Raw genomic sequence first — 16,795 nt, forward strand, 5'->3', positions numbered from 1 at the left:
CTGAGTCATCGTATGCTCTAACACTGTCCAGAAACGTGTTCGATTTTTATCTTAGCATCATATCAGGATGTATAGAGTTGACTCTTTCAGGGTACTACCTAATATTCCTCTGGTGAATATACCGTAATTAAACTAGCTAGTTCCTGTTGGCACAATGTTTAACTGCTCAGCTGCTAAGTGAAAGGTTGGTGGTTCAAATCCACCCAGTGGGTCTGAGGGACAAAGACCTGGCAATCTGCTCCTGCAAAGATTACAGCCTAGGAAACCCTATAGGGCAGTTCTACTCTGTCACATGGGGTCATTATGAGTTGAAATTGACTTGATGGCACCTAACAACAACAGTTCCCCACTGATGGAGATTTAGGTAGTTCCCAGCCTCTTACTATCACAAACAAAGCTGAGAGGATACCCTTGAACATACATCTTTGTCTACCTGTGGGCATATCTGTAGGTTAAATTCTCAGTAATGGCATTGCTGGGACCTTGTACACTTCTAATTCTGACAGGTGTTCCCCATTTGGCCCAACGGTTGCCCTGAATGCTATGACAAGAACCCTTCTCTCAAATGTCCAGACTTGCCACACTTTGGAGCCCTCTCTGTCTTTTCCTCCATATAATCAAGCACACGTCCCAACAACTCAGCTCCTCCAACCTGTTGGTGTCCCCTGCCCTTCCTACAGCCTTGGTCCTGACTCAGGTTTGCATTTTCTCTGGCCAGGACAGTTGTAAATAAGCATTCTAATTGCCTGCCAGAGCCAACATCCTAAGAGGGAGCTGAATCATTCTCTTGGTTAAGCACCTCTGCTGATGTCCCACCATCTACAGTATTAAAAATTCCATCTCCTAGCCTTCCTTTCAATGCGTTCCAGCCTGTCCCCAACTTCTCACTATTTCTCATGAGCCTTGGGCTTCACTGAAACTGGACCTGGGCTTACTTGGGCCTCGGGCTCTGGCCTCTTTCCTCTGCTGCGGACATCTCCCTTTCTTTAAGGTCAGCCCAAACCTCACCTCATCTCTGAATCCGCACAGCATCATAAGGGCCTCTAGTTTCGGATCCAGGCTGACTTGGGTTCTAATCCTGGCTCTCCTTTGGGGGATGTCACTTAATCTCTGACAAGCAGATTTTTCATCTGATAAATAAAGACAAAAACACCTACCTTTCAGGATTTATTGGTGTAGGATGAGGGATAACTGGCTTGTATGGCCGCTCAGGGAAAGGTAGTTCTGATTATTCCCTCCTCACTGTGACCGAGCCGGCCCTTGATTGGAACTCTGCTTCTACACTATCTGGACTTGCTTGTCTTCCAGTTGGTCGTGGACAGGGTGTCCGGACAAGGGGACTGCAAGCTCGTTGTGGGGAGGGTTTTCATTCACCCCTGGAGCTCCCCGCGCTGGCGTAGAGTCTGGCCCTAGGGGTGCTCAATGCCTCGTGAATAAATGAAGAGAGAGAAATAAATGTAAAAAAGACACAGGCAGAATAAGACAGACGTGCTGGGAAGACAGGTTTTCGCCTGAGTCTGGACCTGGAGACAGGGAGGGCGGAGCCTGGGGCGGAGGGGCGGAGCCCGGCCCGGGGCGGGGCCTGGGCCCGGAGGCGGGGCTTGGCGCGGGCCCCGCCCCGGTCCGTCGGCGATCTTGCTCCGCCGGCTTAGTCCGCGCTCAGCGTGGGCCGGGCGCCGGCGCAGGCTCCTCGGGTCGCGCGGGCCGCGGTGTGGCAGTGGCGATGCGGCCCCTGCTTGGCCTCCTCCTGGTCTTCGCCGGCTGCACCTCCGCCCTGTACTTGTTGTCGACGCAACTGCCCCGCGGGCCGAGAGTGGGCACGGCGGACGAGACAGGTGGCAGGTTCGTGGCCGGGCGGCGAGGTCTCAGGAAGGGAGCCAGGTCCGGGATGGGCCTGGGGACTGGAGACTCGGGTTCGGGCCGGGATATGGGGTTCGGTCCCGGGACTGGAGGGCCGGGTCTGGTGTCCGGGCCCGTGTCTACCCGGTCTGGGGCGGGTCGGGTGGGTGGGCACCTTACCCGAGCCGGGTTCCCTGTCTTCCCAGCCCTGCCCTGCCCCCCATTTCCAGCCCTGCCCCCAGTCCCAGCTCTGCCTCCCATTTCCACCCCTGCCCCCCAGTTCCAGCCCCGACCCCCAGTCCCAGCCCCGACCCCCAGTTCCAGCCCCGCCCCCCAGTTCCAGCCCCGACCCCCAGTTCCAGCCCCGCCCCCAGTCCCAGCCCTGCCTCCCATTTCCAGCCCTGCCCCCCATTTCCAGCCCCGACCCCTAGTCCCAGCCCTGACCCCCATTTCCAGCCCTGCCCCCTATTTCCAACCCCGCCCCCCAGTCCCAGCCCCGACCCCCATTTCCAGCCCTGCCTCCCATTTCCAGCTCTGCCCCCCATTTCCAGCTCTGCCCCCCATTTCCAGCCCTGCCCCCTATTTCCAACCCCGACCCCCATGTCCGGCCGACACTCACCCCGCGTGGACCAGCGCCCGCAGCCCTCCCTCCCACCTCAGTCAGGTCTGCCCTTGGGACTTGAAGGCATTCGTCTTCAGGAGACGTGTTGCCTGGATGACCTTGAATTATTAACGAATTCATGATCAGATCTTTCCTCCTCCTGGCTGTCTTAGCCTCTCGCTTGCCGAGAACCACTGGATGAGGCAGGAGGCAGACGCCTGCGGGGCTGGTTTGTCTGAGTGTTGCAGACAGAGTGCCTGGAAGTGAGCCTGGCACCCAGCATTGTGCCCTTGGGGATGTTACTGAAGTTTGAACATCAGGACAGTGGTTTTTCCTGACTGTATTCTTTTGCCCTAGTCCAGCAGGCTTTGCTCTCGGAGTCAGACGTACTGAGAGAAGAATTCTGATAAGAAGTAGGAGCGTTTAGCTCATAATTGATCACTGATAGATTCAGGCGCTGTTCAGATCGCAGAGGCAAGGTAGCCTTTACACTGTCACCTTTGAACAGGATTTGGAGTGCCCCAAGACCAGAATAAGAATAGGATGAAAGAACAGGCTGTTTGAAAGGGCTGGTTTAAACCCAGACCTATTACGAAGAAAGTTATGTTTATGGTGTGGGACAGATACGCTCTCCTGGAGAGGCTTTTGTGACTGATAAAACAGTTGTTTTACCTAGTAACTCAGAAGCAGAGTGAAGTCTGAATTGCTCTTGAGCTAAAGCTTTTTTTTTTTTTTTTTTTTGCAGGGGTCGGGGGGTGGTACCCTAGAAGAAAGGAAATGTAAGACTTTTAGTACTTGCCTGGAAATGAATCCATTTGCTTCTTCAAGATAGATCATAAAGTGTGAGAGCTAAAAGGGAGCCTAGTGATTGTCCAGCACCAGTCCTTCGTTTTGTAGATAAGGAAACCAAGTCCCAGGGTGTCATACCAGGGTCCAAGCTTGCCAACAAACGGGTAAACCCTTTACTCACAGGAGACAGAGTGAGATCAACTTCAGGTGTGGGCACTGGTCTCCCGTGGCCAGTGAGTCTCCCTTGTGGCCTGGGCAGCGCAGATGTTCCACGCCTGCCCCTCTTACGCCAGTCGAGAGAGACCCTATTTCTTCCCAGCTGAGAACATATATGGAGGCATGGTTGCCCAAGTGCCTTGTGGTACCTGCAGGTGTGCAGGAGACAGAAAGTTAACTGTGTGCCTAGAACAGGAGAAAGACTTTTTCAGTAAGGAGAAGGGACTGTAAGAGAGGGAGACCCAGTTCCCAGCCTCCTTATCAGAGGATATTCTGGGCCCAAGTCTTCTGATTCAGCAGCCCAGACAGAAAACATGGAGGCAGACTGTCCTCCCAACATACAGACCAGCCCAAGGTCACACAGCTGGATAGTAGCAGAGTTGGGATGCTCGGCCAGGTCTCTTTTTTCCAAACCAGGGCCCTTCTTTCTGCCTCTGTCACCCATCATCTTGGCCTCATATGTGTGTCCCAGCAGATCAGAGGATGGGCAGGTGGCTAAATCTACTTTGGAGAAAAAACAACAGCGAGTGACTTTCTTAGTCACTAGGCTGACACGAACTCCTGTTTCCTTCTGCTTCTCCAAATCCCCAGGTCGCTGTGGTTCCCCTCAGACCTGGCGGAGCTGCGGGAGCTCTCCGAGACCCTTCGAGAGTACCGGAAGGAGCACCAGGCCTACGTGTTTCTGCTCTTCGGCAGCGCCTACCTCTACAAGCAGGCCTTTGCCATCCCTGGCTCCAGCTTCCTGGTCAGTGCCCTGAGCTCCATCTGTGCCTGCTGGGGAACCGCCTTCTGTCCTGTGATCATGCAGACACGAGGACAGATGACACTAGTTCCCACTTGTTGACAGTGTCCCCTGGGTCAGGCACTGTCCTTTTTGCTTTCCCTGTGTGGCCTCATTTAATCCTCACAACAGGCTTCTGCTGTGGGCACCATGATCCTCGTGTCAAAGGCGAGGAAACAAGTGGTAAGAGGTTAAGTGACAGTCTAAAGCGACATGGGAAACCCTGGTGGCGCAGTGGTTAAGCTCTCGGCTGCTAACCGAAAGGTCAGCAGTTCAAATCCACCAGGCGCACCCTTTGGGGCAGTTCTGCTCTGACCTGTAGGGTTGCTATGAGGCAGGATCAACTCGACAGCAATGAGTTTTTTGGTTTTAAAGCAACAGGGTGAGAAGGGACTGGCTGGGGTCTGCCTTTCTTCTCCATGTGCTGCTTTTGTCCCTAAGGAGCGATAGCTCTGGAAAACCGTCTCTGACACACACATCTGCACTGGGTTGGGTGAACGTGTCCTCCTCAGAGTTCTTATAATGTTCTGCATTTTGGCGTGATTTTTTTTTTTTTAATTGTGGTAAAAATATATATAACAAATATTTGCCAATTCAGTAGTTTTTACACATACAGTTGAGTGACACACCACATTGATTACGTTCTGCATCCCTGACCACAGATGGTCCCACCACTGCTAACGGGACTCAGAGCCCCTGAGCGACATCTACCCCGTTCCCTCCGTCTCTCTCCTGGTGGCCACTGATAAGCTGTGGTCTCTGTACGTTTGCCTGTTTCACATAAGTGGGGTCATACAGTATTTGGCTTGTTTCACTCAGATGTTTTCAAGGTTTATTCACACTGTAGCACGTATCAGGACTTCATTTTTCCTTATGTTTGAGTCGCATTCCATTGTACGGATATACCACATTTTGTTTACCTGTTCGTCTGTCGATGGATGCTTAGGTTGTTTTTGGCACTGTTTTTAATTGTTCTTTTTTTTTTTAATCTATTTTCTCCACTAGTCTGTGAGTTCCTTGAGGGCAGGGCCTGTTCCTTAGGCTCAGCCTTTGGATTCTTTTGCCTGGCCCAGGGAAGTGCCGTGGTTAATGTGTGGTTATGAACAAAAGTGGTTCATGGCGACGTTGGGCTGATGAGGCTCAGAAGTCTCTCAGGTACAGAGAGGACAAGAGATTCTGATGTCCCAGGCGACACACACTGGCTCTGGGGGCTGTGGTGTTGGCCCTGGGTGTGCGCTCCGGTGGCCACATACCTCTCATCAGTTGCTGTCTCAGGTTACGTGAAAGATGTGTGCCCGCCTCCCAGCAGCACTCTGAGCTGTTTCATATGTGGCTGGTGGGGGTGAATCCCAGCTGTGTGACCACTGTCAATCCTCGTAACTTCTCCAGCTGTTTCCTCATCTGAAAAATGGAGATGCTGCTGCTTCACTCCCTAGGATTGTGCATGGGAAGGTTAACTGAAAAGGTGGGTGCAGAGGACCGGCACAGGGATAGTGCCCGGCACATGGTGTTGAATGCGTGAACGACCAAGTGGGAAGCCCTTAGCGCTTCCTTCTGTCCTGCTTCTTTCCCTTGCCCTGGCTTCTTGTCTCTACCCTGGGATTAGGCTGGATCCGCTGGTGCATATTCTTTGTTGAAACTGGAAGAAAAACCCAAATGTCCATGCCGAGAGACAGGGAAGCTCGGCGGGGCTGGAGGCTGAGGGCTGACTGCTCGGGGTCGCCCCTGTACCCTGTCTTCCCTCATGAGATGATCCTGCTCCAGGGCAAAGAGCCACTGCTGCACCTGGGGGCTTCACAGCACCCAGACCTTCGGGTGAATTGGGCTCTGCCTTGTGCTGCCTCTCACCTATAAAACGGGGCTGTAGTAGTACCATGCCACAGGGTTGTAGTGAGGACAAAATGGAACAGATAGGCAAGCACTTAGCACATAGTAGGTAGGTGGGCAGTTCGAACCCCCCCCCCCCCCCCCCCCCCCGCAGAGGCACCTCAGAAGCCAGGACCGGCAGTCTGCTTCTGAAAGGTCACAGCCTGAAAACACTATGGAACAGTTCTACTCTGCACACATGAGGTTGCCATGTGCTGGAATTGACTTGATGGCAACTAACAACAACAATAGATACTCAGCAGATTCCCCTTTTAATTTCTCTCTTGGGTGCCATGTTTGGCAGGATGACATCTACCAGACATACTGCCTTTAGGAAGTATTCATTCACTTTCCCATTTTGTCAATCTAAGAATTGTTTAAGTGTCAGCTAGAGCTCTGGTCAACGTGGAGCTTACCACACAGACGGAATTCCAGCAGAAAGCAAAGGAACAGGACATTTCGTGTTACTTTACGGAGGGAAAGCTCCTGGTTTGTGCTCATCATTTGAAATAGTAAAAATAACTTGTGAGTTTCATTTCTACCTCCCTGGGGCCCCAGTGATTGTTGGACCTACTGTAACCCACGTGGCGGGCTGGGTGCTCTTCACATATTATCCTGTTCGGTTTTCTCCTGCGCGCTGAGGTTTTAATCTTTATCTCTACTTTAAAGGTGAAAGCATCTGAGGCCAGGATGGTAGTTCTCAGCCTTTTCATCACTTGTCATTCACCACTTTACAAAGGAATTGGGTTTTGGCTGGGAAGACCATTCTGGCTTCAGGACTTGGTGGCCGGCGACTGCCAGATGTTCCCATAGCTCACAGTGTGTTCTCTTTGTAGAATGTTTTAGCCGGTGCCTTGTTTGGGCCGTGGCTGGGCCTTCTGCTGTGCTGTGTGTTGACCTCGGTGGGCGCCACGTGTTGTTACCTGCTCTCCGGCATTTTTGGCAAACAGCTGGTGGTCTCCTACTTCCCTGAGAAAGTGGCCCTGCTGCAGAGGAAGGTAAGGGAGGGGGCATGTGCCATGCTGGGCCCCATCGAGCCCCTGGTGGGCCCAAGGGGAGTGAGGAGCAGGACTTCTACAGTGCTCCCCTGTCCTGCCTCGGGAAGTGTCTCTCAGACCAAGAACCTAAGACCCAGGGGTTCTTTAGATGTCTCCAGGAGAGATAGATCCAGGATCAAATCCCCACTCTACCATTACTAGCTCTGTGACTTTGAGCAAGTTCTTGACTTCTCTGAGCCTCGGGTACCCCAGTTTAAAATGGGGAGCCATCTCTACTGTGGAGGGTTGTTGGAAGAGTGCGGACAGACTCTGCAGAATGTCTAGAGTGGCACCTGGCACTGGCAGGTTCTATACCTGGGCCCTCTTTCTGCTTCTTAATGGCCTTGTCCTCTTTGGCTGCAGGTGGAGGAGAACAGAAACAGCTTGTTTTTCTTCTTACTGTTTTTGAGACTTTTCCCCATGACACCGAACTGGTTCTTGAATCTGTCGGCCCCGATTCTGAACATCCCCATCGTACAGTTCTTCTTCTCTGTTCTTCTCGGTAAGCTGCTGCTTGGTGGGTGTGGGTCCTCAGAGTTGTTGTGTGGAGAGACGCTGAGATCCTAAACTTAAGCGAGATCACCCACAGATGACTCTGGTCATACGTATGTTCAGACAGAATGTCTCAGCACCTTAGCTAATGGAGATTGTCAGCTGGTGGCTGACCCAGGTGGCACTAGCTTTGGGAGGACTCTGGAGACCAGTCTGTCCCAACTCTCCATCTGACAAGCCATGTGACCTTGAATGCTCTGTGATCTTGAGGTTTCATCTGCTGTAGAAATGGATTGGGTTATCAGTAGTCCCAAACCAGTGAGAATCTCTGGGGTGGGGTCTTTTAAAGTATAGGTTCATGGGCTCTCACCCAGACCCAATTCACCAGAATCTCTGGGGCAGAGTCCGAGAACCCGTTTCGAATAATGGGGTTGTCTTGCCCCCAGCCTGCCCAGCCACCAGTTAGACTCGGGATCCAGTGGGTCCGATGACCTCTTAGAGAAGGGAAGGGACAGCAAAGATCGCGAAAAGCAGCCCTGTTAAAAAACGTGTTGCCGTTGAGTCGATTCCGACTCATAGAGACCCTGTAGGACATAGTAGAACTGCCTCACAGGGTTTCCAAGGAGCAGCTGGTGGATTCGAACTGCCGACCTTTTGGTCAGCAGCTGAGCTCTTAGCCACTGCACCACCAGGGCTCCGAGAAAAGCAGCACTTCTTCTAAAAACCTGGTTTGTTTTTATTCCACGCACACTGTAAATTGCATGATGGTGGGGTTTCCCTCTTTACCGTGGCTGCTGGACTCTCAGAACCAAATTTGGGGCCCACCTCTAGCAAATGGTGAACCTTATACATTTTTGCACTAAATTTACTGCACGACTTATTCTTCTGTGCTCATTTTGCCTTTTAAAATTATTTTAAGATTTTTATCTGACTATTTAAAAAGGCTCTCCATTTTTGTAAACCACTTCAAGTCCCTTTTTGTTTTTTGAATAAGTCAGGTTATACAGGAAAGGAGGAAAGGAGGGGAAGGGGTGGAAAGGAAGAGGAAAGGTTTAGAGTCAGGAGTCAGACAAAACCCTGGAGCCCTGTTCTGAACTCCTGGTGACCTTTTTGAAAGGTGATTTTCCCAGTCCCAGTAACAGGCTCTTATCCTTTTTCTCCTTCTAGGGTTGATCCCCTACAACTTCATCTGTGTGCAGACAGGCTCCATCCTGTCAACGCTTACCTCACTGGATGCCCTGTTCTCCTGGGAAACTGTCCTTAAGCTGCTGGCCATTGCCCTGGTGGCCTTAGTTCCTGGGACCCTTATTAAAACATTTAGCCGGAAACACCTGCATTTGAATGAAGCAAGCACTGCTGATTATCTGAATTGTAAAAAAGACACGTGATGTGGATTTTCTGGCCGTCACATCTGTGGACTCTGTTGCTTATTTATGAACTGGGTGTGGTCCTCTAAAGCCCCTCATTGTTTTTTAATTACCCTAAACCCATGATTTGGAAACTGCTCATCAGTGGGCAGTGTCTTGTCATAAAAGACACTTATGTTCTAGGAGGTGAATTATATCAGGTTCATTCTCAAACTCACCCTGGTTTAGCAGGGCATTCTGGGAAACCCTGTCTGTATCTTAATGACTTACAGGGGAACTCAGGACAGTCTGTTGTCTTTGCCCCTTTCCAGCCCTGAGCTGATTGTCCCTCTGGAGGGCACCTCTCGAAGCGATAGGCTGTTGGGACAAGGGTTTCCTGGTAAGTCCCTCATTGATGTCATTAGGGTAGATGACGCGTGAAGCCACGTCACTCCTCTTAGCCTACTGGAGAGTGTTTCTTCTCTCACTTTCTGTTGGTGGCCTACCTCTTCCGTGAGCCAAGGGAACAAGCTGACGAACTGCACCAGACTTCCCAGATGGTTCCAACAATGCGTAATGGTTTCTGTGATGCCGTTTGTCTTCAGACACACTGACCTGACTGTGTGTAGCAAACCTCGTCATGGTTGCATGTCCTGACAATTAAGCTGACTGCAAGCAGACTACTCAGTATGAAGGGAGCAAACTCTATGTTATGGAGAAACTCTTACCCATCGGATGGGGCAGGGCCCTTTACTAAGCTGAATCCAGTGACCATCAGTACATTTTCTCATCTTTCCTTCCTGTGTGGGCGTCCCTTCAACATTCTCCTGCTAGAATGGATTCAGCACACTAGGATATCAGTCACTGTACCATCTGAATGTTTTTCATTTTGTCATTTGCCGAGAGAACTGAAGCATAATCTTATCTCTTAATTCAGAAAGAAACACTTGGTTTCTGATTTTTGCTTGCGTTGTATCTCAGTTATCTGTAGCCCTCATTGCTTCTGCAGCTGTAGTACTGAGTTGGCACAGATCTGGGTTAATGATTCCAAAGACAGAAGGACCTTAGTGCCAGCCCTGGTGAACTCTGTGATCCTCTAGCCCACAGGAGTAACTCATCATCACCAGACTCTGGCCCGTGGGTATCCTTTGCTGGGTGTTTCCTTGGCTTGGCCGAGACTCTTGCCAAGAGCTTTAATCTAGGCCTCTGGTTCTACACGGATTCTTGGGAATACTCATGTTCGTTAGGAAGAATGGATTCCCAAGCTGTGTTTTTGGGATGTGGTATAATCCTTTCACACCAAGAAGTTCATTTAAAAAATGTTTCTTTAAAAGAAGTCTTGATAGCAAGAGTCGGGTAGGGAGGGGGCAGATTGGACTTGGGACTCGTGGCTCTGTGTTCTGTGGAGGGGAAGGGAAGGAGGAATGGGCTTTTTGTAAGTGCGTGCCCTTTGCCCTTGGTCAGGATCCTGAGATTTTCCTCCGTCCCCCAGTTTTGCAACAATGTGCCTTATCAGTTATGAGTTTATAGGCAATCAGTTTCCCAAATAAATGGATGTAAGTGTTCTGTGTGGTACTTGCTTGCACACATTGCAAATTTTCACCTACCCTCGCCAACAGGAATCAGGATTGGTTGAAAATCAGTGTTGTCTTAGCTTTCCACTCTCAGTCGGCTTCTTACCAGGGTTACTCATTGGAAACCAGGTTTCCATTTTTGTCTTTTTCCTCTATGCTGATGTATAGTGGAGTCACTAATGAGGGAGGGACAGCTACAAGCTAGGCAGCAGGAAAGCCACAGGGAAAAATAGAAGGTCTGTGGAGGTTATGACAGTCATCAAGAAGAGACTGTAATAAAAGCCGGTGATTGTCTCTTCCTTCTGTGGTTGGGTCTGAAGCGAAAGAACCACAGAAACCATCACCTGTCTTTCCTGGCTGCAAGAAACCCAGTTAGGTAAAGTCTTCCTTCCCCTAAAGCTCTGACAAATTCTGAGAGTCCATTACTTGTCACCGCAGCTCCCAGGACACAAACAGTACCTTCAGGAAAAGACACGACCAGGAAAGAATGAAGTAACACCTTTTGTTTAATTCCATGCATTTGTTTGATAGTCGTTCTTGTTCCATTGCCGTACAATTGTGTTCAATACAAAGAGGGAGCCAGCATCTGAAAGCAATGGGGCAGGAGACCACGGGGGACACAGACGGGGGGGTTCATGTTCAGACTTAACCACGGAGAAGAAATGTATTTGCCCCACGTTTGTGGGAACTCAAGCTTTGCTGTAAAGAGTCAAAGTGGGTCTTTCCACTTGCAGAGCCTGGGAAGCAGTCACTCGAGGTGGAGAGCCACCCAGGCGATGTGGTCGATAAGGGATATCTTTCTAATAGCTCTCACATTCTGGCTGGGGTTCCCTCTGGCCTGAATCATTGGGAACCCTATCTACCTGGTCACGGGACAGCAGCCTGGGGCCAGGAGCCAGCGTTCCCGAGTGCTCCGAAGTGGCTTTAAAGATCAGGCCTGGTATTCTGCCAGAAGCTTCTTTACTGTCTGTTTAGGGCTTGGCTAAAATCAGGCCTCACACCCTGGACACGGAACAACTAACAGTAAGCCTTAACCCAACTCCTCTGGGGTAACCCTGTTTGTAGAGCAGTGATCAGAGCTTCCCTTTTCTGCCACCTGTCCCTGAGAAGGGTCTGGGGTCCCACAGGGGTCCTCCCCTTGGCAGCCTTGTTCATTCCAGCTTGAACAGACCTTTGCAGTATCAGTTGGTAACATGCAAACTAGCGGACTAATGTGATTTTGACATGCCAGGCTACAAGGTTGTTATCACTGGTGATGTGAGTATAACTCAGGCTCTGTTCTATAAAATCAGCCAAGAAGAAAAATCTTGCTGCTCGGAAAGGTATTAAACCGCTGGTAGTATTTGGGTTTAGTAGAAAAAGCCAAACAAATATAGCACACCGTACGGAGTAGGGAAGGAATTTCTCAGATTCTAAATATTACGTCCTATTCTGCAGAATTCAGTTCTAGGAAGTTCGAGAGGAATGTTTTAAGAAAGGGGACGAGAATTGAGATGAAAGCGTGGAAAAAGGTGAGAACATCATTTAATCAACACAGAGGCGCCAGGATGGCGGTGCTCCCAGGGGGAGCATATGTGTAAATTAGTCTGGTTGGTACCAGGAAAACCAGAAATCCCCCAGTCTATTTAGGGTAGAGGGGGGAAATTTGGATCTCTGGTGGCGTAGTGGTTAAGAGCCACAGCTGTTAACCAAAAGGTCAGCAGTTCGAGTCCACCAACTGCTCCTTGGAAACCCTATGGGGCAGTTCTACTCTGTCCTTTAGGGTCGCTATGAGTCGGAATCGACTCGATGGCAATGAGTTTAGGGGACGTTTAGTGCCATGAGGTTCTGAAGTGAATGTCCAGTACTTAAATCCTACTAAAAATGTCCTTAATTATAGAAGGATGGCCGTGACACTGAAATTTTTAAAATATCTGACCTTCAAATAGGCCACCCTGAATCGTCTTACAACAGAGCTCGTATCTTCACCTTTCTGAGTAGGCCAAAGCTTGAGTGCCCCATGATCTTGCAATGGGAGTAAATGTTAATGTCCATTATAATTGCAGAGTGGGTGCGGGCTTCTCCATCTCTCTGCTAAGCACTTCTAAGAGGAATTGTCATTCAGTGAGCGTGGTCTAGAAACAGATGACATCAGAACTAAATGCTCCCCTGTGACACAAGCTAAAACTCATTATCTTTGACTACAAGTCAAAGATGCTAATGAGTGTGGACATTTATCAGCGAGGAAGCCTGGAATCCCAGTTCCATGAGGCTCCTTGAAGCACGGCTGTACAAGGGTCAGAACTGAAGAATTAGCTGTTAATTCCCTGAGCTCTTCGTTCAACACTTTTCAGATGACCGTGGAGTTGTTCTCAAAGAAATACACATCGATTCATGATTTCCCTGGTTATCGCAAGGCGGGCAGTGAAGGTTGGGATAGAGGAGATATTTCCCTTTTTAAATGTCACCCCCAAAAGTAAAAACGCCCAATATGGGACTTTATTCAACTCTTGACTCTACAGCGAGTGAAGACTCAACATTATCTACCACCCTAACATGCTCAGAACAGTTAATCCAGGTAAGGTGTATGACACCATCACGACAGAGAGCCAAGGTGGGAGCTGAAAAATCTGATCAGAATTATCAGGTGATCAGGTGAAAGGTGTAATAAATACCCTCATATGTCTGTCAACACTGAAGATCTGTTGTCAAGGTCTTATGTTGGCCAGAAGGAGGATATAGGTTGTAGCATCTTCATCTCTAGGAGCAGAGGCAGATTAGCCAGTAAGCAAGGTACGCACAGCCTTACGGTAAGCGAGGTATATATGGGTTTAATTGTGTTTACTTATTAATCGGTAGTGCACAATTTCACATGGGCTCCACCACATCAAAGACGTGAAATTGCGCACTATGGAAAGCACAAGGAAGCCCATGCATACCTTGCGTTATTAGGTAATCATCCCTTGTCTAGGAGTAATGAACCAGAGATTCACAGTACAATGTGGTCTGAAGACAGAGGATGGAAAACATGGTCTTTCTGGGTCTTTTCCAGCCTGATGATCCTCCAGGGGACTGGTCTCATTCTAAAATTTCCTCTAGTCTTGTCATGGGATGGCATCACAGCTAGGCATTTTATGTGATACCCTCTTCATCTAGTCTCCTTTCTATGCTTAACTGGAAGGGGGAAAAGGAAAAAAAAAAAATGCCAGTTTTGTGGGACCTGGGAGGAAAGAGATGACAAGCTATGCTGCTAGTGCTTGAAACTAGCTAACCCAGGCAACCCATGCAGAAACTCTGCAGATCGAATGCTTTCAGGGCATTAAATAATTCTCTTTTTGCTTCTAATGTAGTCCCATGATTTTATTTCATAGGAAATGTGAGAAGGTTTACAGCTTTTGGACTATTTGTCCATTCACTCAGTCACCTCCCTCCCAGGCGCTTTCACGATCAAGTCAAAGCCCCAACCTATGCGCTGGGCCCCAGGGCTGAGCCCGCACCCTCTGATGACTGTGGTTTGTGCACAGAAAAGTAGGGAATACAACTCAAACAAATACCAGGGAGCTTCCCAATGGCAGTTCCATTTTCCATTCCTTCATATAAAATCAGGTCATTCATGGTTAGCCATAAACACAATCACTGTGCCATGCCCTAAACCACACCTTCTGATCGACAGAAAATGAGAATGGTCATAATTATTATAAAATAAAATAACAATGGTAATAATGCCATAACTTAAGATCTTCCATGTAGTCCAGCTACAGAATTTATATAAAATGGAATAATTTAATGCAAACAATACTGCTGTCTGTATAAGTTAAACATTTTCCTTCATCCTAGCTAAGAGCTATAAATTATAGACACCAAAATACAAAATCAATGTCTCAACATAAAGTGTAAACAAATGGAGGGCTCAAAGAAGCAAAAGAAGACACTTTAAACTCCCTCCTGCCTTTTTCCTTTCTGGCGGATGCAATCCATGAAGCCCAGAGGAGGGACAACATTTTCATCTGCATTGGAAATAGTTCAATACCAGTATGCTCGTCTTTCCTAATGTGAAATGCAATGTGCTGTGTAAGAGCCTAGCCATCTATCTCAGGTCCTGAGCCTAGACACATTGTTTGACATTAACCTACCTGGGAGAGACAAAGGCTGGAGCTGGGCCAACACCTGTTTGTATATAAAATTCTAGATAAAAATTTCCTTTAAAAGCCAAGGCGCCGTGAAGTACCTTGGGATGCTTTTCAGAGCTAATGATTCTGGAGACAGGCAGGACCACGTGCCTTGACAATGTAAAATCTTCCTAATTTCTGCTCCACATCGATGGTTCTTTCCACTAACTTCCAAATCCAATTACTCACAATGGCACTACTGCGCTCTGTAGATTCTAGTGAGCCAAAACGAAGTAAAATACCTTTTAAAAAGAGCATTTGCCAGAATGATGTTGTGCTGGGAGAGAGGTTGCCTTAGGCAAGTTGCTTGTTTTGCCTCTATTCTGACCATGGCAGCCAGACTTTACACCTTTCAGGATAGAATGAGTTAACACATAACACCAAGGGGGCTGATCTGCGATTGGACATTGACAGGCTGGCACATGTCCTAGCTGCCCTCGAGGTCTGTCCTCCTGTTGGAATCAATGACTGTGGGAGGGAGGCAGCAGCCTGGATCCAGAGAGGGGTGATCCCATCTCCACGCGGCTCAGCGGACACATTCTCAGAACGTACTTTTACACATTATGCGTTTGCTTTTCTAACACTGCTGTAGATTTTCTCTTTTCTCATATCCTCTCTCTTTTGTCCTAAAGGAAGTGGTCAGCAGGTGGAAAGGAAGTAAGCTACGAGAAAATGGCACTGGAATCTGAAAAGTCATCACACTGGTCAAGGCCATACATCTGTCAAGGTCATGACAATGACAGCATTAAAAAGGGATGTGTTTGCCAAGGGCAAGGTTTACTGCTAACTCTAAGTCTCGCTACCAAATGCTGCTTAAAACTTAAAAAAATGGCAGCTTCCATGTGTATGGTTTCATTTTTCCTCCTAGAGGCCGTGACCTTAAGGACCTTGGGTTCTCAAGAACCTGGTCACCAAACTTTCTAGGTCATTTCCATCATCCATCTGGACAAGCTGGTTGAACTTAATGTGATTTGTTCCCAAGTTACCTGGAATTGCTTTTCTTTTGCAGTTCCCTGTTTTCTAAAATGCTCAATCTGTCTTGCCCTGGCTCTTCCTTGGTCACTCACGGCCGAAAGACCTGGTCCCTGTTCAAGCAGCAATAATACTTCTTGGCCCACAAATTCCCAAGGACGTTGCTCCTAAATTCCATCCATCTTTCTTTTCTTCTTCTTTTTTTTTTTTTTTGCAACAAATTATGGTGTCTCTCTCTATATATCATATATAGTTCACTCTTTACAGTACAAAGTGTTAAAATGTCAAACAAAAATAAATACCCATGTTACAGTAGCTAGAATATTCAACAAAATAGATCCCTGCCGTTCTTGATTGAAATGTTCAGTGAGACTTAATTTCATTTGGATTTTTTTTTTTTTTCCAGAGATTTGCGAAGTCTCATGTCCCTGTTATTGCAGCTCATTTCTAGGGGTAGGAAAGATGGGGCGACGGTCTCTCCTCCCAACAAAAAAAGCTGGGAGAGAGTGGAAGAGTCTGGGGACGGGTGGACTTGAAAGGCGGTACAGTCTGTGCTCTCCAGCATGGGGGCTCTTTCATTACCACGTAGCAGAGCTGTAGTGTTTGTTGGTCCTGACTGTGGCATCAGAACACTCGCCATCGGAAGAGTCACAGTCCGATTCTTCAAACTGCATAGGATTCTGCAAAGTCAAGGCAAAATCAAACCTGAGTTCCCCTTCAGCCAAAGATGAGACAGGCCCATAAAACAAACAATAACACACTTAGCTCAACTGTGTATACCAGACTAAATGGGCACGCCAGCCCACGAGGAAGGACGAGAATGCAGGAGGGGACAGGAAACCTGGTAATGGGGAACCCAAGGTCAAGAAGGGGAGAGTGTTGACACAGGCTGGCAACCAGTGTCACAAAACAGTATGTGTATTAATTGTTCAATGAGAAACTGATTTGCTTTCTAAACCTTCACCTAAAACACAATTAAAAAAAAAAATCAAACCGTATTTCATTTCTACCACCACTCAGTAAACATGTATTAGACACCACTCACAGGACAGGCACTGTGCTGGGTAAGGAGGTACAAAGAAAATGAGACCAGATCCTGTCCTTGTGGGGCTTATGGAGAAAGAAGACCTAAAA

At 48.5% G+C, this 16,795-nt stretch overlaps 2 protein-coding genes across 15 annotated transcripts in view; one reads left to right on the forward strand and one right to left on the reverse strand.

The window, feature by feature from the left end:
• Positions 1–1,644: 1,644 nt before the first annotated feature.
• TMEM41A (transmembrane protein 41A) lies at positions 1,645–11,091 on the forward strand. Of its 2 annotated transcripts, none has more exons than XM_049881258.1 (5): positions 1,645–1,881; positions 4,037–4,190; positions 6,929–7,090; positions 7,493–7,631; positions 8,789–11,091. In XM_049881258.1, the coding sequence occupies exons 1-5, from the start codon at positions 1,724–1,726 to the stop codon at positions 9,007–9,009; spliced, it is 834 nt and encodes a 277-aa protein (XP_049737215.1). In that variant the 5' UTR covers positions 1,645–1,723; the 3' UTR covers positions 9,010–11,091. The 2 variants fall into 2 exon arrangements, with proteins under 2 accessions (XP_049737215.1, XP_049737225.1); XM_049881268.1 differs by having other exon boundaries at positions 1,645–1,842.
• Positions 11,092–13,824: 2,733 nt separating this feature from the next.
• The window catches only part of MAP3K13 (mitogen-activated protein kinase kinase kinase 13), a 187,266-nt gene continuing 184,295 nt past the window's right edge, over positions 13,825–16,795 (reverse strand). For all 13 annotated transcript variants that reach the window (XM_049881232.1, XM_049881185.1, XM_049881224.1 and 10 more), the window contains one exon: positions 13,825–16,341. In XM_049881232.1, coding sequence (XP_049737189.1) covers positions 16,240–16,341 — 102 coding nt within the window. In that variant the 3' untranslated portion in view covers positions 13,825–16,239. The remainder of the gene's footprint in view (positions 16,342–16,795) is intronic.

Source organism: Elephas maximus, chromosome 1 (assembly GCF_024166365.1).
Source record: "Elephas maximus indicus isolate mEleMax1 chromosome 1, mEleMax1 primary haplotype, whole genome shotgun sequence".
Taxonomy (NCBI): domain Eukaryota; kingdom Metazoa; phylum Chordata; class Mammalia; order Proboscidea; family Elephantidae; genus Elephas; species Elephas maximus.